General features: G+C 50.4%; 2 protein-coding genes across 2 annotated transcripts in view; one reads left to right on the forward strand and one right to left on the reverse strand.

Moving 5' to 3' along the window:
- Window positions 1-11451, forward strand: part of LOC308561844 (solute carrier family 23 member 1-like) — a 28247-nt gene extending 16796 nt beyond the window's left edge. The window contains exons 5-12 of the mRNA XM_081147375.1: window positions 2630-2811; window positions 3692-3809; window positions 4810-4966; window positions 5959-6212; window positions 6973-7137; window positions 7534-7642; window positions 7918-8013; window positions 9507-11451. Of these exons, the coding sequence (XP_081003501.1) occupies window positions 2630-2811; window positions 3692-3809; window positions 4810-4966; window positions 5959-6212; window positions 6973-7137; window positions 7534-7642; window positions 7918-8013; window positions 9507-9763 (1338 nt within the window). The 3' untranslated portion in view covers window positions 9764-11451. The remainder of the gene's footprint in view (window positions 1-2629; window positions 2812-3691; window positions 3810-4809; window positions 4967-5958; window positions 6213-6972; window positions 7138-7533; window positions 7643-7917; window positions 8014-9506) is intronic.
- Window positions 10717-22747, reverse strand: STRA8 (stimulated by retinoic acid 8; the record flags this gene model as incomplete). Its single annotated transcript, XM_081147725.1, has 8 exons — window positions 10717-10791; window positions 13639-13750; window positions 15596-15669; window positions 18008-18293; window positions 19098-19322; window positions 20611-20695; window positions 21274-21349; window positions 22556-22747. The coding sequence occupies 8 exons, from the start codon at window positions 22745-22747 to the stop codon at window positions 10717-10719; spliced, it is 1125 nt and encodes a 374-aa protein (XP_081003851.1).
- Window positions 22748-22784: the final 37 nt, after the last annotated feature.

Here is a 22784-nt window from a genome sequence, read left to right on the forward strand (position 1 = left end):
GAATGGTTTTTACATTTTAAAAGGTTGTTTAAAAACAACAACAGGTTGCCCAGCCGGTGTGGCTCAGTGGTTAAGCGTCGACCTAGGATCCAGGCGATCAGGGTTCGATTCCCGGTCAGGGCACATGCCCGGGTTGCGGGCTGCAGCAGATCAATGACTGAATGACTAGAATCATCATTGATGTTTCTAGCTCTCTCTCTCCCTCTCCTTTCCTCTCTCTGAAATCAATAAAGATATATTTAAAATAAAAAAAAGAACAGGTAGCCCTGGCCAGTGTGGCTCGGTTGGTTGAGCGGCATCCCATGCACAGAGGGGTTGCCAGTTTGATTCCCAGTCAGGGTGAGTGCGGAAGGCAACCGATCAATGTTTCTCTCTCTCGCTCTTTCTCTCAAATCAATAAAAAACATATCCTCTGGTGAGGATTTAAAAAAAAAAAGTAATAGAAATCTCATATGACCCACAAAACCTGAAGCATTGACTATCCTGCCTTTTACAGAAAAAGTTTGCCAATCCCTGCTCTAAAACACAGGGCCCGGGGCAGGGCTTCCTCTGGCCCAGTACTAAGACCAGACTCTATAATTTCCCCCACATCGCCTCCTATGTGCAACACAACTAGCCCAAACCCAGAGTCCTATCTTTGGTGCTTTAGCTCCATCTGCTGGTCCAATGTCTTTCATCAGTGCTGTAAACCAGAGAATGTTCTTACACGTTTCAACCTCATTTTACTAATCGATTGATTTTATTCGCTGAGCCAGCCTATTGGAATTTAACGTAGCTTCTCCGTGTTTCACTGAGTTACATTTGTCCACACACAACTCGTATCTTGAAACTGCTGGTGGCCAGCAGGTCACCTGCACGGCACAATACCAGCCACCAATAAAAGTGACGCAAATAGAGGACCAATAGGAATGTCATTACTTACTGGGATATGAGAAGTAATGGAGAGGTGAAACTGAACAGCGGCTCTATTTTTAAGGAAACGGCGGTAAGAGAAAAAGTAGAAAACTGTGGGAAGAGATGACAAGTTCAGTTTTTAAAATCAGAGCTATTTTATCTTCACTTTCCCGGGGCCTGGTAGTTTCTATTTATATACTTATGCTGCTAAGTGAAAATGAGTGACAGCAATGACAGGTGGGATAAGTTAGGAGCCTTGTGTTATGATGAAGCACTCACGCTACCCATGAAGTGCTATAATGTTATTTGAACCTGAACTTGGATTCGCTGTAAACGTATATTGCACATTCTAGGGCAACCACTAAAAAAAAAAAAAGTTTAAAAAGAAGAGAAATTGCTAAGACAGGAGATAAAATGGAATCACATAAAATGTTCAGTTAAAAGCACAAAAGGCAGGAAAAGAGTGGAAGACGAAATAGAAACAAAGAACAAAGGCAACAATTAGGAAACAGTAATGAGGATGGCAGGCATTAATTCAACCACGTCGATGACCACTTTGAACGCCAATGCTGGAAATGTACCAATGAAAAGACAGAGATTGTGCCCTGGCTGGTGTCCTCAGTGGTCAGAGCGTCAGCCTGCACACCCAAGGGTGGAGTGTTCGATTCCCAGTCAAGGGCATATACCTGGGTGGCAGGCTCATTCCTGGCCCTGGTTGGGGTATTTGGGGTGCGATGTGTTTCTCCCACATCGTTGCTTTTCTCTCTCACTCAGTGCAAAAAATATCCTCGGGAGAGAATTAACAACAGCAACAAAAAAGAGATTGTCCAAGTGGATCAAAAAACAAGACCCAACTCTATGTTGTCTATAAAAAACCCACTTTAACTCTAAAGACACATAGAGACTAAATGTAAACGGGTGGAGAAAGATACACCGTGCTCACACTAATGAAAAGAAAGCCAGAGTCACTAGATTACTTGCAGAAAGAGCCTGCTTAAAGCAAGGAAAGTTATCAGGGGTAAAACAGGACGTAGAACACCCAGACTAGTCAATTGAAAAAGGAGCAGTGAAGGGAACCTAATCAGTCCAATGGACCAGTGGTTGACAAACTACAGGGCACCAGCCAAATCTGGCTTGTTCCCTGTTTTTTTGTATCGCCCACAAGCTAAAAATGGCTTAATAATTTAAGGGACTGGAAAAAAAATGAAGAATGCTATTTCATGACATGTCCAAGTTATGTGAAATTCAGACTTCAGAGCCTGTGAGTGAGGTTTTACTGGAACACAGCTGGGCTCGTTCGTTCGCACGCTGCCTGGAAGAGTTTCGACAGAGCACATGTGGCCTGCAAAGACGAAAATCTTCCCTATCTGGTCCTTTATGGGAGAAAGTTGCCAAGACCTGCAATAAAAAAATAGGAAAGCAGAAAAAAATAAAGCAAAAAAGATGTTTGGCACCTTACTGAGTGATGTTAGCACTGAGTTATCATCATCATCACTGTGATCAATGAACACTTGTGAAGGCTACTTCCCGAGAAGGTTCATATTAAGTGAAAATGTCCAACAGTTAGTCGAGAACTAGAGAGAGGAGTGAGACCAGAGTTCTCCCTCCCTTAGTTCCTTTGGGGGTCCAGCTTTGCCCCTGCCCTGCCTCTGAAGGTAGCACCCAGGGGTGACTAGATTTAGAGGTGGCCTGGCCTGGGCAGAGCTTCGAGATGCCTGACCTGCCCTGTTTTCAGTTGCAGGGCGTCATCATGGTCGCCTCCTGTTTCCAGATGCTCGTGGGCTTCTCGGGACTCATAGGCTACCTCATGCGCTTCATTGGCCCCTTGACCATTGCTCCGACCATCTCCCTGGTGGCCCTGCCTCTCTTCGATTCTGCGGGCAATGACGCTGGGGTCCACTGGGGGATCTCTGCCATGTAAGTCCTCTCCGGGGAGGGAGAGCCACCTGGGTTCTCTTTGGTGGAAGATCACCCAGTAAGAATACTAAGAGTCCTGGATATTGCCCGACTCTCTGGTTTACAAATACTTTCAAGAACATTATGATGCCTTGAAAAGCAGTGAAATCGCTACTTGTAATTTATTATTGCTGCTATGAATTGTGTCACCAGTCCACGCAGACGATGGGGTAACCACAGGCAGTGCAGAAGAGTCCTTAGCGGAGGGCTCACGGTAAGTGGATTCGATTAGTCCCCAGACTACAGGTTTTCATTGAGCAAATGCTTGTAGACCTCTGGCACCTGGGAAGGGTACAAAGACATGGCCTCATAGCGCAGTGTCGGAGAGAGAGGACTGTGACACCGGGAGATAGGGATGAGAGTTAGAATGTCGTGCACGTTCAGGGGAGGGGTGGTGATAGCCAGATGGGGGCATCGGGAAGGCTTCCTGGGGAAAAAAGGCCTCTAGCATTTATACAGAGCTTTGAAGCGACTTGAGGATGACACTGGGCATTATCTTTCACTCTGCTCATTGTGGTCTGACCACAAAGACCTACAGAATAACTTGGGAGAGAAGATGATCTCAGACCCTGGCCTCACTGGCTCCAACCGCTGGATCTGTTCAGCTGCCACCCTCAAGGGATGCCAGCCCCCCCCCCACACACACACTCACACTCACACTGTTCCTCTTCAGCCACCAGCAGCTTCTGAAGGGGAACCTCAGGACGCGGTCTGCACCGCAGAGCAGGGCTAGATGGGACCCTCCCGGGGTGGCCGCTGCCCCCGTGGTGGCTCAGCACCCTGGACGCTCGCTCAGGACGGCCCGGCTTGCCAGGATGGGTGTGGCATGTTTCTGTTTCAGGACCATCTTTCTCATCGTGCTGTTTTCTCAATACCTGAAAAACATCGCGGTGCCTGTGCCCATTTACGGACGAAAGAAGTGTCACACCTCTGAGTTCTACCTGTTTCAGGTCTTCCCCGTAAGAAGCGCTCCCTGCCCTCTGCCATTCTTAGTTCACTCACCTCGAGACTGAGGGGCAGCGTCTTGCACTCCCGGATGGCCCCCAAATCGAAGGCTCCCCCGTCTGCAGGGGCCTCCCCTCCGTGACCTTCCTTGACTCACCTGTGGTCTGTGGGAACACTCCCTGGCCGTTGGGGCAATGCCGCCCCAGGTCTTCCTTCAGTGCTTCTCTCCCAGGAGCAGAGACTCCTGCCCAAGGTCGCTGCTCTGGGCCCCAGCGAGGGACAGCCTTCTCATTTTCCCGGGCCATCCTCGTAGCGAGACACTGGGGAGACAGCCAGGCTCACGGCTGATCATGTAGAACTAAGGGCCAAGATTCTCAGCTCAGGTTCTTTCTCAGTGGCTCATGGGTAATTCAGGTGCCCCGTGATGACGGTGGTCCCTCCCTTTTCAGAGCCTTCTCTGCTGAATGTGTAGCTGCCGGACACACGTTTTCAGGGCTACTTGCCTGTGAGCTCCATTTCCCACTGTAGGAAGATACTTCCATATAATGATCTCATTATCTTCAGCACCACGTGGGCCAGGGCTCTGAACTTCAGTGGCCATGCGAATTACTTGGCGACATGGCCAAAAATACAGTTTTCTGGGGTTCAGCCACCAGAGATGAAAAATCAAATATCTGAGGACCCAGCTGTAAGAACTCCTGCTTCAGGCTCTACAGAGCAGTGACTGTGATTCCATTGCACAGATGAGGAAACTGAGGCTGAGAATTTGACCAAAGACCATGTGACCGACAAACAGTAGAAAGAGAGACAGACTGTGTAATAAGTGCCCATTCTACTAGACAGCCTACCTCTATTTGACGCAAGGACTCCCCATCATTTAAATTCTACGTTCCTTTAATGTGCTAATTATCCACAACACACCAGATTCCTGTTGTCCCTGGAAGGGCCCCTTTGGGAGGGGTTGGCCCTGGTGGGCAGGGCAGGCCCAGTGCTGAAGGGTGGCTTCCCCTGCAGGTGCTGCTGGCCCTCTGCATCTCATGGTTGCTGTGCTTCGTGCTCACAGAGACCGACACGCTCCCCTCGGCCCCCACAGCCTATGGGTACCTAGCCCGCACTGACACCAAAGGGAACATCCTGAGCCAGGCCCCTTGGTTTCGCTTCCCTTACCCAGGTAATGAGAAGATGGGGACCATTCTGGCCTGGGACACGTTTCCCAGGACTGCCCGTGGGGCCCAGGGCATGGGATTCAGAGTTGAATACGGCTGGAGGAAGGCTTTCCTCCATCTGACAATGAGGGACAGGCACGATATCAGACCCCTAAGAGAAGGAGACCCCTGGGTTGTCCTAAGAATCCCATGGGGACAGAGAATGGTACCCCTTCCTATGGCAAGAATGTCCGGGCACTGGGTACCACCAGGGTAAGGCTGCTGATGGTCGCTCCTGGGGGCAGGTGGGTACCTAAATCTGTCACTCAATATTAGTCTCCTATTTCTTCTGTGACAAATTAACACAAATTTAATGGATTCAAACAACTCATATTTTACTGCTAGACAAGAGGCTCCCACTCTCAGACGAACCTCTGAGCTGGCCTACATCTCTCATCCCCCCTCCTTGTTGCCCAGAGCTCGTGAACCTGGGAGTGGGGAGAGGGCAGAGAGGTCCCCACCTCCTAGCCAGACCTTTGGGTCTCCTCCTGGATTCGGTAAATCCCACACAAGGGAGGCCCGGGACTGAATGAGAACATTTCTGAGACAAGTTCAAGGCCATCCCTTAGGCCACTTCTGGTCTCCTTTCCCCTCAATTCTTGGCTCAGGGTGTATAAATAACCAGGTTCCAGGGAGGGCTGCCCTGACCTGCGGACTGTGGAGCTGGGGTCTCCCTGAGTAAGAATCTCATCTTCCAAAGGCTTCCGGGTCTTTCTGGAAGACACTCTGTTGCTGGCCCTTTTTGTGCACGGTGACCTCAAGGTCAGGACATCTGACCCACCCCAAGGGAGGAATAGTAGGGCAGGAGTCTGAGCCAAAGTTTCTGGACAGTTGTGGGGTTGAAGGCATGCTGCCCGGTCTCTAAAGCTTTCCGGAGACTCCTCTGGCAAAGACATTATTTGGGGTTCAGCAGCCTGTTATCTTCTGGATTAATATTCCTTCTGCATTGCATTTTCAGGACAGTGGGGCTTCCCCACCATCAGCCTGGCTGGCGTCTTTGGGATCATCGCCGGGGTGATCTCCTCAATGGTGGAATCAGTAGGCGATTATTATGCCTGTGCCCGGCTGGTGGGGGCCCCACCCCCTCCGAAGCATGCCATCAACCGTGGCATTGGCATTGAGGGCCTTGGCTGTCTGCTGGCAGGTGCCTGGGGGACAGGGAATGGCACCACCTCCTACAGCGAGAATGTTGGGGCGCTGGGTATCACCAAGGTAAGCCTGCTGATGGTGGCTCCTGGGGGCAGGTGGGGTACCTAAATCTGCCACTGAATGTATTAGTCACCTATTTCTGCTGTAACAAATGAGCACAAACTTAGTGACTTCAAACAACCCAAATTTATTATTTTACCGATCTGGAGGTCAGAAGCCTGATATGGGTCTCATGGGGCTAAATAAAGGTATTGGCAGGGCTATATTCCTTTCTGGAGGCTCCAGAGGAGAGTCCATTTCCTTGCCTTTTCCATCATCTGGAGGCCACTCAATTCCTTGGCTATGGTTCCCATCCTTCGTTGTCCAAGCCAGCAATGCCCCATTTCTCCGCCTCTCTCCCATAGTCACATATCCTCCAAGAACAGCCAGGAAAGGTCCTCTGCTTATAAGGATTCATGTAATTAGATCAGGCCTACCTGGATAACTTAGGAGACTCTTCAATCTCAAAACCCTCAACTTCATCACATCTGGAAAGTTCCTTTTGCCATGCAAGGTAACATATTTGCAGGTTTGGGGATTAGGACATGACATCTTCAAGGGGCTATCATTTCGCTTACAGTACTTGCCCTTCTTGGTTCTGGCCATTCCACAGGCAGAGAGTCTATCCTGGCAATCGTAGAAGACACGTGGAAGCAGAGGGGGGTCACTTTGGGGTTAGGCGGGGCTGCTTCTATGAGTCCTCCTGAGTGTTGTTTGAGGTGCCCTAGGAGCAGGGTGGCCTGGCTGGCTGAGCTCTTCGTTTCGGTCTCCCCGAATGCCTCAGGTGGGGAGCAGGATTGTGATTGTCACCGCAGGCTTTGTGCTGCTCCTGATGGGCATATTTGGGAAGATCGGGGCTGCGTTTGCCACCATCCCAACCCCCGTGATCGGAGGCATGTTCCTCGTGATGTTCGGGGTCATCACTGCTGTGGGGATCTCCAATCTGCAGGTGAGCCAGGTGCCCTTGGGAAAGCAGCAGCATTTCATGTCTTGGGAGGAGCCCACGGGGTTTGAGATGAATGGAACAGGGCTGGGGAAGGGGAGGAGAAGGGATCCTTGGTCCCAGGAACCACATTGGGCCCCCAGTGGAAGAAAGAAATAGCTAGAAGCACCCAAAACCAGAAATTGTAGCAGTTTGAATTGGATTATCTAAACCACTCAGTTTGCAAGGTCAAGTGGGAATCGGGGTCGGCTTGTCTGCTGAGGATGCGTTGCTCTGAGTTTAGCTTCCTCCCAAACCCCTGGCGGTGGTGGGAGGGGAGGGGCATTTGGAGGGATGTTAGATGGGTGTGCAGCAAAGGTGCTGATGTCTCTGGGCTGCTGGGGGGGGGGCTCTCTCCCACAGTACGTGGACATGAACTCGTCCAGGAACCTCTTTGTCTTTGGCTTCTCCATCTACTGTGGGCTCGTCATTCCCAACTGGGTGAACAAGAACCCAGGGAGGCTCCAGACAGGTGATTCTGCATCCTCTGGACCATGACCACTCCAGGAACAGAGCCAGTGGGGCCCCTGATCCCTGGGAATTCCTTGTTAGTTTTAAAAAAAAAAAAATTGATTGATTTTGAGAGAGAGAGAGATTTATTGTTCCATGTATTTATGCATTCATTGGTTGATTCTTCTATGTGCCCTGGCCAGGGATCGAACCCACAACCTTGGCATATTAGGATGATGCTCTAACCAACTGAGCTACCTGGCCAGGGCTTCCTTGTCACTTTTATCTCCATTCTAGGGATTCTACAACTGGACCAGGTCATCCAGGTGCTGCTGACCACAGGCATGTTTGTCGGTGGATTTTTGGGCTTTCTACTAGATAACACCATCCCAGGTAGGGCTCACCTTCACTCTGTCAGCTGGCAGTTTTGGTAGACGGTCAGCATGTGGACCACTCACCTTGTTTCTCCAGCACTGATTGCCAGGGCAGGCTGGCCACAGTCTGCCTGGGCCTTGGGTCTGGGTGGGGCGTATGGGTCTATATTAGCTTTCTAGGGGTGTCATCACAAAATACCACAGTCTGGGGGCTTAAACAACTAAAATGTATTTTCTCACAGCCTGGAGTCCAGAAATCCGAGATCAAGGTGTTGGCAGGGTTGGTTTCTCCTGGGGCCTCTCTCCTAGGCTTGCAGACAGCTGCCTTCTGGCTGTGTCCTCACTTGCCCTTTCCTCTGTGGGTGTGCATCCCAGGTGTCTCTCTATGTGTCCTAGTCTCCTCTTCTTATAAAGATACCTGTCAGATTAGATTAGGGCCCACCCTAAAGCCATCCTCTTTAATTTAGTCATCTCTTTAAAGCTCCTATCTCCAAATACAGTCACATCACAAGGTACAGGGATAAGAGCTTCAACATACAGTTTTTTGGGGGGCAGAATTCAGCCCATAACAGAGCCTTAGGTGAAAAATATACCGTAAGCAAAAAGAAAAAGACACAACCCCGGCTCTCTTAGAGCCGGAGTCTAGTTGGTGAGGGAGAGAATACAGGTATTCATTCATTCATTCATTCATTCATTCATTCATTCATTCATTCACTCAATTTTCAATAAAAACTCCTTGAGCACTTGTGTTCCAGGTGCTATGTACAGGCATACCCTGTTTTATTGCCATTCACTTTACTGTGCTTCACAGATACTGTGTGTTTTTAAGAAACTCCGCCAGCACAAAGATTACGACTCACTTTATTACGATACTCGCCTTGTTCCGGTCGTCTGGAACTGAGTGTGCAGTGTCTTTGAGGGAGGCCTGTACTGAAAATACAAAGAGCAGAAAGACATGCCCCCTGCCTTCCAGGAACCCCCAGGCTAATGAGGGAGAGAGTCGAGAAAGCAGAGCATTGCAATACAGGGTAATAAGTGCATTGATGAGCAAATGGAGCCTCTGGGGGCTGAGGGTGTGGAAGGTGGAGAACACAGAGCTGCCATCCCTGATGGCTTTCCACGCTCCCTTCTTGACCCTCCCGCAGCCTCTTACAAGGACCTCTGCTCTAGCACCTGCTTTGGGTATTTTCCACATTTGTTTTCCCCTCCAAGTGTAAAATGTGTCTGCATTCCAGAGACGTTAACATGCGGAAAGGCCGGCCCCTAACGAAAGGGTGGTGGTTCATAGAGGGTCTTACCCCAGAGCTCTGCACAGTGTCAGCCCCACAGGGGGAGCTCAGGGATTGCCTGAGGATCTGGGCTGAGCCGAGTGATTCCTGATATGGGCTTGGCAGCTCTGTTTGCAGGTAGGAGCCCTCATGAGTGCCCGCAGGGGGATCCAGAAGCTCCCTCCAGCCCTCCTTCGTCCACTCTATCTGGGCCCAGGCTTGACTGCTCACTGTCTCCTCTCAGGAAGTCTGGAGGAGAGAGGCCTCCTGGCATGGAATGAAATCCAGGAGTCAGAGGAGACTTCGAAGGTCTTGGAGATCTATGGCCTCCCCTGTGGGATTGGCACTAAGTTCTGCACTTCCTCCGGCTTCCAGTCCCTCCCCTTCTGGCCCAGACCAGAACGTGGTGGGAAAGGGGAGGTAGGAGTGAGCCAGCTCACACTCTGCTCCCAGGATTCCTCAGGAGGGCACCTGAAGGGTGCCACAGAGACCAGGATGTGAGGCCATCTCTTCAGATGCACGTCCCCAAGTCCTCTCCACCACCACCACAACCCAGAATGTGCTGATCTCCCCATGCAGGCATGGGTGGGGACCACACCCTCCTGAGCACCTCCTGCGTCCCATACACTGGCAGCCAAATACGCATTAGGTGAAGACCATGACAAGCATGCTTAGTCACTTAGTCATTGAAGCCTGGCCTCAAGCTGCATCCTTCCATGGGGCTCCAACCCTCCTGTCTCTAGTGTAGACCAGCGTAGCCTGATGTCCCCACAGAAACTCCCTCAGTCCACATGTTCTTAGCAGTATGTTGATGCCTTGGGAGGAAGAGGCCTGGGCTGGGGCAGGGGACAGATGGGGCTGCTGGTTGAAAGAAAAAGTCTCTTCCCAAAGAAGCAAGTGGCCCTGCTGGCCCCTCCAGGCCCTTCCCCTCCATTCAAGGGTCTTTATTAATAGAAGAAGCAGGCGTAGTTCGTTTCTAAGCCAATGTCTTGTGGCACGTGGGGTCAGCACTGTTCCTGGGCTCCCAGAGCATGCAGGATGAGTGGGTGGTCTCCAGAACTCTCCAGAACCCACCAGAACAACAACCTGAACCCAGAGTGCACTGGAAGTACCTGGTATCTTGGCACCTGCAGAGATAGGTCCTGCCAGACCTTTTCTTAGAAGGCCTATGGGCTGAGCCTCAGCTGCAACCGGTACATCCCACCCCCAAAGAGGAGCACATGGGGAGCAAGTGTGTGCCCTGCAGTCCAGCCCCTTATCCCAAACAACCCTGAAAGACCAACACGGAGCCATGCTGCTCTTAATAATTTATAATAATCAGAAACTAAAACCATCAAAATGCTTCTGGGACAGTCCATCCAAAATATCCCAGAAGGCTGAGGCACATGCAGCCTTCGCTGCCGGCATTCAAACTTGGAAACTGTTTCATTGCCTCCCCTTCCAGCCCTTCTGCATTACAAATCTTCATCGTCAAAGGTCTCCATGCACTGCAACATCATCATCTCATCGTCCATGGGGAGGTCTGCTTCCTGCAACACACGTGGAAGAGAATTGATATTTATTTAAGGATTCCTGGCCCGGGCAGATGGGGAGACTGCACCAGCTCAGGCGTGCCCCACTCCCTCAGTCTCTAGCCCACATCTTTTCGGCTGCATCTTCACCTCCAGCTTGTGGCCAGAGAGTAAGGGCAGTTGGGGGGAACGGTCCATTTCCATTTAGCTCTATGGTCGCCAAAAAGGCCCTTCCTGGATACCTCAGAACTGACTTCTTTCCTATCCTGGGGATTTCCAGGATCCCAGAAGAGAGACAGGGTAAGTCTTAAAGCTTTATTCAAATGTCTGTCAATAGAGGACAGTGAATTACACCGTGAAACATCTACCAATGGAACACCAGGCAGCTGTTTCAGAAAAAGGAATACAATCAGTCTCTACTAATTAAAAAGGGCAAGATATGCCCTGGCTGGTGTGGCTCAGATGGCTGGGTGTTGTCCCATGTACCAGAAGGTTGCTGGTTTGATGCCCAGTCAGGACACATGCTTGGGTTGCGGGCTCGATCCCCGGTGGGGGTAGTGTAGGAGGCAGCTGATCAATGTTTGATGTTCCACTTTCACATCGATGTTTCTCTTTCTCCCTCTCCCTTCCTCCCTCTCTAAAAAATCAATAAACATGTTTTTTTTAAAAGCACCAGATACAAAGCAATGTGCACAGTAGACTACCATTTGTGTTTGAAAGAATTCATAAATATTGGATGGCTGTTCAAGAAACTGGGGATGGTAGTTGCCTTTGGGGGAAAGAATGGGTGGTAACCAAGGGGTGCTAGTAGGAAAGAGACTGTTTTCTTTGTATATCTTTTGGTAACTTCAATTTTGAACATGGGTTAGCTATTAAGAGATCATTTTTTTCAAGAAACAGCACTATGTTAGTTTAGCAAGGGTTTCTCATTCCCTTTATGATGACCCCAGCCAACCTCTCTGAGTCCCCATTGCTTCTCCCCCTAAAAGTATGTTTAGGGGCTTTTGCACTTCCTGTCTTTCCCCAGCCCAGCAGGAAATGACCCCTGAAGTTTGTTAGTCCTGCTGGTTTGGGGATGATCCCCTTGGGCCTTGAGAAGCATTCCAGTCAACCATTTCATGAATGTAGGACCTGGTCCCAAGGGTGACAGATTGGGGAATAAGTCTGCAGATGAAGTCTTTCCAGCTCTGGAGACTGTGCTCTACTGATGTGGGGAGGCGTACGGGGAGCCTGCGTATCCGAGGGGGATCTGGTGGTGAAAGGATGATCACCCGGGGCCCCTTGTTTGGGGTGAAGACAACTGTAAAGGTTGAGGAAGGAGGGAGTCAGAGGGTAGGGGGCTCCAGGAGGCCAAGCATCCTGGAGGAATCACACACTCAAGTCTGTCACACAAAGTGCTTGAATAGTGTTAAAATGTTCTAGTTCCTTAAGCCCCTGAAAATGGAGTCTGAGGCATGTTAAGCTGCAGATTTGCAAAAGCAACAGGCTGTGAAGAGTGACTGCAGGAATTGGGGTGCTGCAGTGTGTTGAACAGTGTCCCCCCAATTCATGTCCACCTGGAACCTTATTTGGAAATAGGGTCTTTGCAGATATAATTAAAGATCTTGAGACGAACTCATCCTGGATTTGGGATGGCCCTCAATCCAAATGACACGTTCTTATAAGAAGATGAGAGGGATAGAGAGACACAGAAGACAGCCTTGTGAAGACAGGGGCTGCGACTTAAGTGATGAGCTGCCAGCCAAGAAGTGCTAAGGGCTGCGGGGCCACCAGAAGCTAGGAAAAGGCAAGACAGGCTCTTCCCTACAGCTTCCAGAGACAGCACGGCCTGCCACCACCTTCATTTGGCCTTCTCGCCTCCAGAACTACGAGCGAGTTGTACACCATTAAGTTAGTGCTAATTTGTTACAGCTAATTAAGGGTCATTCGGTCACCTCCACAAAGCTGACAGGGAGATGGATGGGGAGAGAATGGAATTTCCCTCTTTACACCAGCAGCTATGAAAGCCCCAGGCCTCCTGCACCAGAACCTCTGGGACAACTTGTTTAAAATACAGATCCCTGTGGACCCGTATCTTGAAACACTGAGTGAGAATCTTGGGGCACCAGGAACCTGCATTTCTAAGAAGCTCTCAAGGTGATTCAAGTTCGTCCTCTGCTTTCTGTGGATACTCCAACCTCTGCTTGTTCTTTCCTTTCTGCCCTGTGTGCAGAAAGGAAGCAGGGAAAGCAAAGATTGTCCCATTACTGGGTCCCCATGAATACTCAGGAAGAAAGGGCCAGGGTTTTGCTTAGCCTATTGGAAGCTGTCCTGATTATTTTTAGATGAACATTCTCATTACTACCGCTTACCTTTTAAAATAAACAATTGTATTCTTGCCAAACTAGTAGAGAAAAGCTATGGCTATGAAGCTTCGAAATGTACCTCCTAACCAAGACCTTTGCTACTTATGTCATCATAAGCTGCACAGCCAGAATTTAATAACCTCCCAAAGCTGACAGTAAATATTACCCCAGGGTCTCAGGAGATGGGGGAACAGCTCAGCCTCTTGGCAAGGTGTGAAGGGGTCACAGGATATTTCAGGATGCCTGTGAAGAGCCGGGCCCTGGGCCCTAGTCGCTACTTCAAGGTCTGCCCTGAGAGCATCCCTCTCTCTTCCCCAAGCTTCCCCAAATGTCTCCCATGCCACAGACTGCATTAGACTGAAGTTGAGCATCCATGGAGCAGGCCAGAGAAAATGAAAGAATGTCCCCACCAGTGGCCTTGTGGTGTGATCCGGGTGAGGTCCAGCTAGGGTTCCCCTCAAGGGCCCTTTCTGGACCCTGAGCAGGGAGTACAGAGGTCTCACACTGTGCTCAGTCCTACCTGTTTCACCTGAGTGTTAACACAGCAAAGGCCTTTAAAGAAGTCAACGATCTGCGTATAGAGCTGAAACTTCTCTTCTGGGTTCTCAGGGTTGCAGCTGGCAAACATGGAACTGACGACAGAGAGGAAGAGAAATGGCAAAGGTTTAGAATTCTGCTCTTTGACCTCTGCTTGTACCCCCTAAAAAACTTGGATTATGGCTCGAACCAAGCACTTTTAAACACCCGCTGAATCCTCGGAGAGCCAGGAGCCCTTCTTGGAAAGTTAGTGTCGCCTCAGCTCCATGTCACGTCTGAAACCCACTGGGAAAGTGAGACGAAAGGGGCACTGGCTCCTGTGTCCTAATTTAGTGCCCTGAGCTATGGCCTCTGGAACAGGGGGGTCAGATGTCCTCTGTCCCTGACAGTCAACCTCACAGTGATGCCCTGTGGCTCTGGTCCACCAGTGGGCACACCTCACACTTGAGTTCAGTCTCTTCAGACGCCTCCATCCAGTAGGCTCACAGGGGACATGAATGCAGAGAAAAGACCTCTGTTTTGCAGACTCCTTTCCCGCTGCCTTCCTGGGAAGACAACAACCAGGACCACAGAGCAAAGAAGCTGTGAGTCACCCAGGACAGCTGGCATTTTGACCTCAAAACATCCCCCAGCAGGCCCCGCCTTTTCTAGGGAATATAGAAAAAAGATTTTTTTAACAGGTTGTTTTTTTGTTTCACCAGCAGGGTAAGAAATTACAAATATTGCTGCCAAGTACACTTCATACTTCGGTAACTTCTTGGCAAAGTCGTCTTCACAGCCTGAGCCCAGCTCAGAATTCGGAATGTCTACCTGCTGCCAGTTCCAGCCAAGTTCAAGTCCACACAGGGCCGAGAAGAGCTGGAGTCGTCCCATAAAACCACGCTGGGCAGGTTTTGGACAGGGCTGTCTAGGCCAGGGTGGAGCAGGTGAGGGGAAGGACAAGTTCTGATTTGTGGCTGAGTTACCAGGGACAGCGGTTGTATGGCCTCAGGGGGGAATGGAGATATGCATTGGAATCACGAGGACATGAATGTCACCCTTACTCCCAAGGCAGAAAAATTAAATGTTCAGGTGTCTTTTAGCCACGACACAGCACAGGTGTCTGAAAGGCCTGCACCTCAGGCTATAAAACCACAGCTTTTCAAAGTAGCAAAGGAATTTCAGTCCTACACTAGCTCTCTCTGAAAAAAGGCCCCGACGGATCAGGCTTAGTCAAGCTGCTGTTTGTTTTCAAATCTCCCCAGATCCATGGGGTCAGCGGTCCCACCCTCCCCTCCTCTCATATCCACTGACACCAAGTGACAAGCAGCTTCCCCCTTGTACAGCTCAGAGAGTCTCCTAAGCTCTGAGTACGGGCCTGTTTCCATGTTGGCCCAGGCTCTCCATACCCCAGACTCCCTGCCCACCTCCCAGACCAGACCGATTGCTGTAACCTGCCCAAAGCCACCTCACCTCACCCTAGGAAGGCAGTGCAACGTGAACAGCCTGGAGTTGATAACCTGTTGTGTCTCAACCCTGGGCCAGGATAGAAGAATGTTCTGCTTGGAAGAACCCCAGACAATACCATCCCCAGGGCAATGGCACAATCCTAGGACCAGCCGCTTTGAGTCACAGGTAAAAGTGGGTCTCCAAGAATTTCCACTGAATTATGCACCTCTCTGAGAGGCTGCAGGGGGGAGGCTCCCAAATATCCCAGCACGGGTACACATACACACACATGTACACACGTACACACATATGCATGAACCCACACATGCATGTACACACACGTGCACATGCATACATGCACGCTCACATGTGCATGCATGTATACACACATCTACACCTGCACGTGTGCATGTACACATATGCACACACATGTACATACACATATGTACACACATGTACGCACACCTACACCTACACACACACACACACAGCATCTCACACCCTGTCCTCACCTGGGGCTGGATATACTTGGAGCCTCACTTTTGTCCAGGAAACATGCCACATCGAAGGCATCTTCAAAAAGGAGCTGAAAGAAAGCACAGAGCTTTGTGTGTCAGACATAACTGCAGTTTGCCTTTTGCCCTGGGCCGCGGTGAGAGATGAGCAGGAAGGCTGTCTCTCTTTACCCCTCACCCCTGAGGGGCGGGCTTGTTAAAGCTGGGACCAATCCCAAGGTCTCTGCTTGGTGACCTCCCCAGGGGGTGAATATTAAGCTCTTGCCTGCCCAGAACCAACTGCCAACCCCAGAGGGAAGTGCTGGGGACTGTGGTTTCCTCTTTCTAAAGAAGACAGAGCTTAGGCGTGAGATGCAACAGCCAGAGCTGAGCCTCAGTTTGTCTGAAGAAGGGCCCCTCTACCCCTCCCCAGGTGGAGAGCCTATTTGAGCCCAGGGTTGACAGTCGGTCAGTTTCATGCCAGGGCAGCTGAACATAGAGGTCAAGGGGGCTCTGGAGTTAGGCTGCAGGAGAACCTATCCCAGCCCTGCCACTAAGTCAGCTGTGTGACCTTGGACATGTGACTTAATCTCTCAAGTCCTCCTCTATAAATGGGAATCACAACAGTGCCTACTCATAGGATTGTTGCAAGGATTAAATAAGATGAGGTGTGTGAGGCACCAGCACATAATAATGGCTGAAACACGTGAGCTGTTATTGAATATTATCTGCTTTATAAAAGAAATACTTGTTTATCATGGAAACTTTGGAAAATAGAAACAGATAGAAAAAATAAAAATCACTGAGAATCCCCCCTGGAGAGGTCCATTGTTGACATACTAATTGATTTCCCTCCATCCTTTCCCTGGGTGTATTACATCACATATCCCGTTTTGGCATCATGCTATTTAGACAGTTTTTGGTCCTGCTTTGCCTTAATTTGCTGAAGAATATTAAATATTCCACAGGGACCTGATATACACATAAGATGGCCAGATTTAGCAAAGAATATACGGGATGCTTCGTTAAATCTGAAGTTTAGATGAACTATTGCATGGAACCTTCCCACATTAAAAGTTTCACTGGCTGGCTGTGTTTTATCGGCACTGCTCACACAGGCAGCTCCCAGGACAGAAGGCCAAGTTCTCTGGCTCTGAACTGTGTCTGTCCTTCCTGTTCCCTGACAATGTGCTTCCCTTGAACTTGAACCCCTTGGGACTCTGGCCATGTAGATGGCCCCCTCCTGGTTTTCTAGACATTTTCTGGTGTCCTTTTTTTAAATGTCCCTTTGGTCATCCCAAACAGGATCTGGAAAGGGGCCACCAAGCTCCAGTGTCCATCAGCCTAGAAGCCCATGGTCTCGGTGTTCCTCCCCCAGAGGCCTGGGGTAAGAACACCTAAATTCCTGCCCTCCACCAATCTGCCCTCCACCAATCTGCCCACTGAAGTTGCAGGCCACACACTGTCCTCACCAGGCAAACCCCTCACAAGCCAGTGTGGGAGGGGCACAGCCAGGCTCCACGGCCCTTTGAGTACAGGGCCTAGCCCCGAACACAAATGTTCCACAGCAGAACCTCTCAAGATGGACCAGAAGCTACAGAGGTTTCATTGCCACTAATTTAGAAGCCACAGTAACTGTGGTTCTGTCCCTACCTTGGACATAACTTCTCTTTGTCCTGCTCACCTTGTCACCCAGCCCTGAGTTGGGCAAAGCCAACTTCACTCAGTAGCAGCAATGCTCTTTGGGGTAGGAACTGACGTCCTCTCAGGGACTGGGCCTGACTGGTCCAAATGTAGTCCTATCTTGATTATGCAGGTCATTGGCCCAGTGATCTGCCAATCTAGCCAAGTCTTACCAATGAGAGAGGAGGAGAGGTTTGGTGGGAATTTCTGGAAAAGTTCTTCCTTGATCCTTGAGAAAGAGCCACATGACATCTTTCTCTCTTTAATTTTCTATAGAGGAGGAGGAGTGACAGCTCGACTGCTACCAGCTGCCATCCACAGTCCCATGGGTCAGGGAAAGTGAGGACAGAAAAGGTGAGAAACCAGCCTTAGATGAAGCAGAGCAGAGAAGAGAAGAACATCGCTGAGACACCGACTAGACCCTGCCCTGCCTTGGAACCTCTCCGGGTGTGAGTAGTCCACTCCTGCAGGGTTTAATGAGCCAGTAACTTGCAGATAAAGAATCCCAGCTGATGCAACCTTCTAAGGCTTCTCCTCTATAATCCCCATGGAAAGGCCAGGAAACTACCCGGAGAATAAGAAATGCTGTTCTGTGGTTGTGGAGATGATGTCAGGAAAATCAGAAACTGACCACATGAGCCAGAATCCAAACAGCACCTCACAGTTGCTAAGTGACCCTGAACAGATCCCTGGCATCTCCCTGCCTAGGGTGACACCCCTCTACCCCACCCCACAGGGGTCGCTCACCTCCTCCGGGGGGGTGGACTCAAGCGAGAAGCTGGCCCCTTGGCTTTCGACTCCACTGTCCTTCATGCTGTCCTCGACACAGGCTGGCTGCTGGGTGGCCCCCTCGAGGCCCGAGAGGCCGCTGTGCTTCTGCGCCAAGGCCTGCAGGAGACTGGCCTTCTCCTCGGAGAGGGTCTGCCACAGGTGGGAGATGGCCGCGGAGACTACGGGGAGCGTCGCCTCCTGTGAGGAGACAATCTTGTTCCTGGTCAGAAGGTCCATTGTCTGCTTGTAGAAGTTGAGGTATCTGGAACAGAAAACAACACCATCTGGCAGACCTGACGCTCGAGACCAAGGGCCCTGTCCCGGCCGTCTCCTCGGGATTCCGTGTGTGGTCGCCTCTCTGTGCTGTACCAGGGGCTTAGCATTACGAGTCCCTGCATGCCCCTGACCCTTGGAGAGCAGAAGCCATCTCAGGGGCCATGAATGACAGGTTTCTGCTTCAGGGCCCTTCCTCATGTCCTCCCGGTGCCCCCGGGGAAGCATTATAGAAGATGAGAGGCGAGGCTGGCTCAGCTCTCACCCCACAGGAAAACCGCTTAAAATTTAGAGCCCATGGATGTGCAGATGTGATGTGACACCCGCTTTAATTTGAGGCCTGAGAGTCAGGCTCAGTGGGGGACTGAGCCTCCATCTACTGAGCCAGTGTCCCAGAAGCCAACGTGGCTGCCAAGGGTCTCAGTCCACGGAGGGCAGCGAGTGGCAGCGGGAGGCTGAGCCAGCCATTCTCATCGTTCTGACTATCATGCTGCCCAAAACAGACGTTGTGGGTTGGGGGGGGCGCGCCTTTAGCCCTTATAATCCCCATCGACACCCCCCCAAAGGCAGCCCAAATAAACACCCAGTCTACGTAAGTGTGTATGTGCTGTGCAACTGCAGCTTCACAACCAGTCCTTGAGCTTTTCTGCCAGGCCCATCCCCAGGCCCTACCGAGACTCGGGGTCCCACCTGAGGGCATGGGGCCCCCCCCCCGCGCCCCAGCTGGAGCCTCTGTGCCCTGCCCCCCTGGAGCTCCGGCCGGCGTGGAGCGGCCTCTCTCGGCTGTTCACACCGTTCAAATTCCATGAGGTCGGGTGACAGAGTGTCCAGGGACTGCAGGAGCTCCGCGGCCTCCCCCTCCTCCTCCTCCTCCTCCTCCTCTTCTTCTTCCTGATCTTCCTCTTCTTCCTCTTCTTCCTCTTCCTCCTCTTCCTCCTCCTCGCCTTCCTCCTCAGCATCCTTCTCGAAGGGGCACGAGCTGGCAGAGTCTTTTGGGTGAACCTCATTTGGGAACCAGCTGCGGAGAAAACAGAAGCAAGAGAACCACAGACTCATTCCACCGTGGACACGGGCACCGAAACTCCTGACACAATCTTAGCGGGTTATATATGTATTTTTATATATGTGTATGTGTGATATATTATAACACACATATATGTCCGTGTGTGTGTTACTATATCGTGCCCAAGCGGGCTTCATCCTATGAATGCAAGACAGCTGTTTCAAACATGGAAAATCCATCAGTGTAATTCACCGCAGCGACAAGCTAAAAATCTTACCGATGTTTGATTTTTAAATATTATGACTTTTACGCTCTCAATAGATGCAGAAAAAGCGCTTGGCAAAATTCAACATCCATTCGTGATTGAAACTCTCAGCAGCCCGGCCGGGCGTGGCTCAGCGGTTGAGCGTCATCGACCTAGGATCCTGGAGATCAGGGGTTCGATTCCCGGTCAGGGCATATGCCCGGGGTGCGGGCTCAATCCCCAGTCGGGGGCGTGCAGGAGGCGGCTGATCAATCACTCGCTCATCATTGATGTTTCTATCTCTCTCTCTGCCCCTCTCCTTTCCTCTCTCTGAAATCAATAAAGATATATTAAAAACAAAAAAAACTTTCAGCAAACTAGGAATAGAAGGGAATTTTGTCAACTCGAAAGGCCGTCTACCGAAAAGCTATGGCTAACATCATACTTAAAGGTAAAAGACTGTTTCATCCATAATATCAAGGACGAGACGAGAATATTCACTCTTATCACTGCTACTCAAAATCACACTGGAAATTCTAGCCAGACTAGGAAGGGGGAAAAAAGAAATAAACGGTATACACATTAAAAAGAGAGAAGTGAAACTGTCTTTAGTTGCAGACAGTGATCGTATACGTAGAAGATCCCAAAGAACCTACCAACACGAGACCATGATTAAGGGGGTTTAGCAAGGTTACAGAATACAAGGCTGGTAAACACAAATCAATAGTTTCTATATACTAGCTATGAGCAATTGGGAATTGAAATTTTAAAAAGTACTACTTATATTAGCACCCAAAAACATGAAGTACTTAGGTGTAAACCAAAATTTTAAGCTATAAAATAAAAAATGAGTCAGTTGGACTTCATCAAAGTTCTGCTCTTCAAAAGACATGCTTAAAAGAATGGAGCAGGCCAGCTGACCCTCCTGGAGCAGGGCCCCGCCTCTCTTCTTTCTCAGGTGTCCTTCTCCTGAGCTGTAAGCGTCTCCACGAGATTTGCAGGGGAGCCGAACAATAAGACACCAGCAGGTCCCAGGTCCCCCGGTGCTGTGGGTCTTACCTGTGGTTTCTGCAGAACATGCTGGCGTAGTTTTCCTTCACCTCCTCTAAGCTGTTTGCATTTCCATCTTCCAGTTTGAAGGATTCTGTTGGGGAGTTGAAGGCAAGGGTCACAAAAGGGAAAGTCTGGCCTTTGTCGAGTCTGTCCTGTCTTTCTGGTCCAGGGGGAGCATGAGCCCACCCAGGGTTCAGTGTTAGGGAGTCAAGAGCCTAGTTGCACCCCTCCTTCCAGATGTGAGGGGGAAGGGCTTCTTGGAAGCCCTTCTCACTTAACACATCCAAAGTATCCCTTTCAGAGTTCAGCTTCCACCAGCTCATTAAACTCAAGTTCCCAGCAGCCATCTTCCCCAAACCAAGTGCCGAGGAAGGGAGCCAGGTTGTGACAAACACTGGCCCATGTCTTCTCCAGCCTCTCAAGACGACATCAAGTACCTTCAGCAGCACCCAGTAGGATCTCATCATGCTTGCACAGGCCGATGACCTCTGAGGTCAGGCTGTGAATCTCATCTTGCCCCTGGCCCAAAGCACAGTGCCTGGCACACGGCAGCCACTCGGTAAATATTCGCTCACTTCTCTTAACCCAATGTCTCTATTTTCAATAGAAAAACCAATCAGCCTTCCTTTCCCTGGGAGGGTGGTGGCGGTGGCAGGTAGGACCCATTACCTTTCACCTTCAGCAGGTTATCCAAGATTTGTTCCTGTTCCTGAATGTGACTCTTCGCCCTGTTCAAAACCTGCCACTGAGGACAGAGACAGACAATGCTGAGAGGCCGGCCTCCCACTGCACAGACTGGTTTTGTGGACACAGGAGCACCTTCCTGGATCTGAGGTGATGCCCCCTCAGATGCAAGGTTTCAGTCCTTCATGTTGTCAATAAAAAGGGTGGGAAGTTTGTTCTGATGCAGAGAAGGCATGAAGTTTAATTTGTATTCTGGGAATGGTTCTCACCGAAATACCAAAGTATTTGGAAACAATTAAGCTGCATTCAGCAAACTACTAGGACTGCAAAAAAGGCAAAGGACAATGTACATTACTTAAAGGTGGAATAAATGGTGACTTACAGGCCGTCTGAATGAATATCAGCCCCAGGCTTGCACAAGGCTCCCAACTAACTTCTTCTGCTCACTTGCCACAATGTACAACTGGCTGGTTAATATTAAATATGCTATCCTAACAATATTTTAATTAACTAAATGCATACACCCCAGTTGATCTAAAAACGTAAATGCTCTGTCACCTTGAACTCTGAATTTCATGTTCTGCAAGACTAGAATCCCAAGCATTCATCCCCTCCCCTCCCCTCCCCTCCCCTCCCCTCCCCTCCCCTCCCCTCCCCTCCCCTCCCCTCCCCTCCCCTCCCCTCCCCTCCCCTCCCCTCCCCTCTCCTTCCCTCCCTTCCTCCCTGTAATATTACTAAAGTCAAAATGATAACTGCAAGATTATTAAAAAACAAGAACTGCTAAATACTGCTTATTATACTAACCACTGATACCTCTCTGGAGTGACATTCATTCATCAGGCATATATGTCTAAGGGGACACAGCTCTGTGCTGGGCCTGGGGACGCAGAGCATGTAAGAAAGCCCCTGCTTTCAGGGTGCTGACATTCTAACAAGGAACACAAGCATGGAAACAACTACTTGTAGCACAAACTAGAATTCAGTAAGTTCTAAAAAAGGGGGTAGAAGCAAAGGGCTGTGGAGCCTCACAAGAAGAGGAACTGATTCCACCTGCAGGAACTGAGAGGCCTCTTGGAGGAGGGCATGGACCGCATGGAGCACATGGAGCCAGCAGCAGACATAACACAGCTGATCCCTGACCCACCCAGGCAGGCCGCAGCCCTCAGAGGTAGGAATGGGGGTAGTGGCATCTCCAGGCCAGTCTCCACCTCACTCCGCAGTCCCTCCACGTGTAGAACTTTTCCTCCCCACACTCAGGTCCTCATACCTTTGAGGCTGTGAAATCAGACTGCTGGTAAACGACTTTCCTGAGGTTACTGAAGAGTTTCGTCAGGGTGGCTCGGTGGCGGGCCTGGGACAGGCGTCTGCGGGCTACCCGGGGCGCGAGCTCCTGCACCTGTGCCAGGGGCCGGGGCATCGCTCTGCCACCGGGGTTGCTGCCTTCTCCAGAGGTCGCCATTAAAAGCTACAATGTAATATTATGCTTTGGGGGGCCC

This window comes from Miniopterus schreibersii (genome assembly GCF_964146895.1).
Source record: "Miniopterus schreibersii genome assembly, chromosome: 9".
Lineage (NCBI taxonomy): Eukaryota > Metazoa > Chordata > Mammalia > Chiroptera > Miniopteridae > Miniopterus > Miniopterus schreibersii.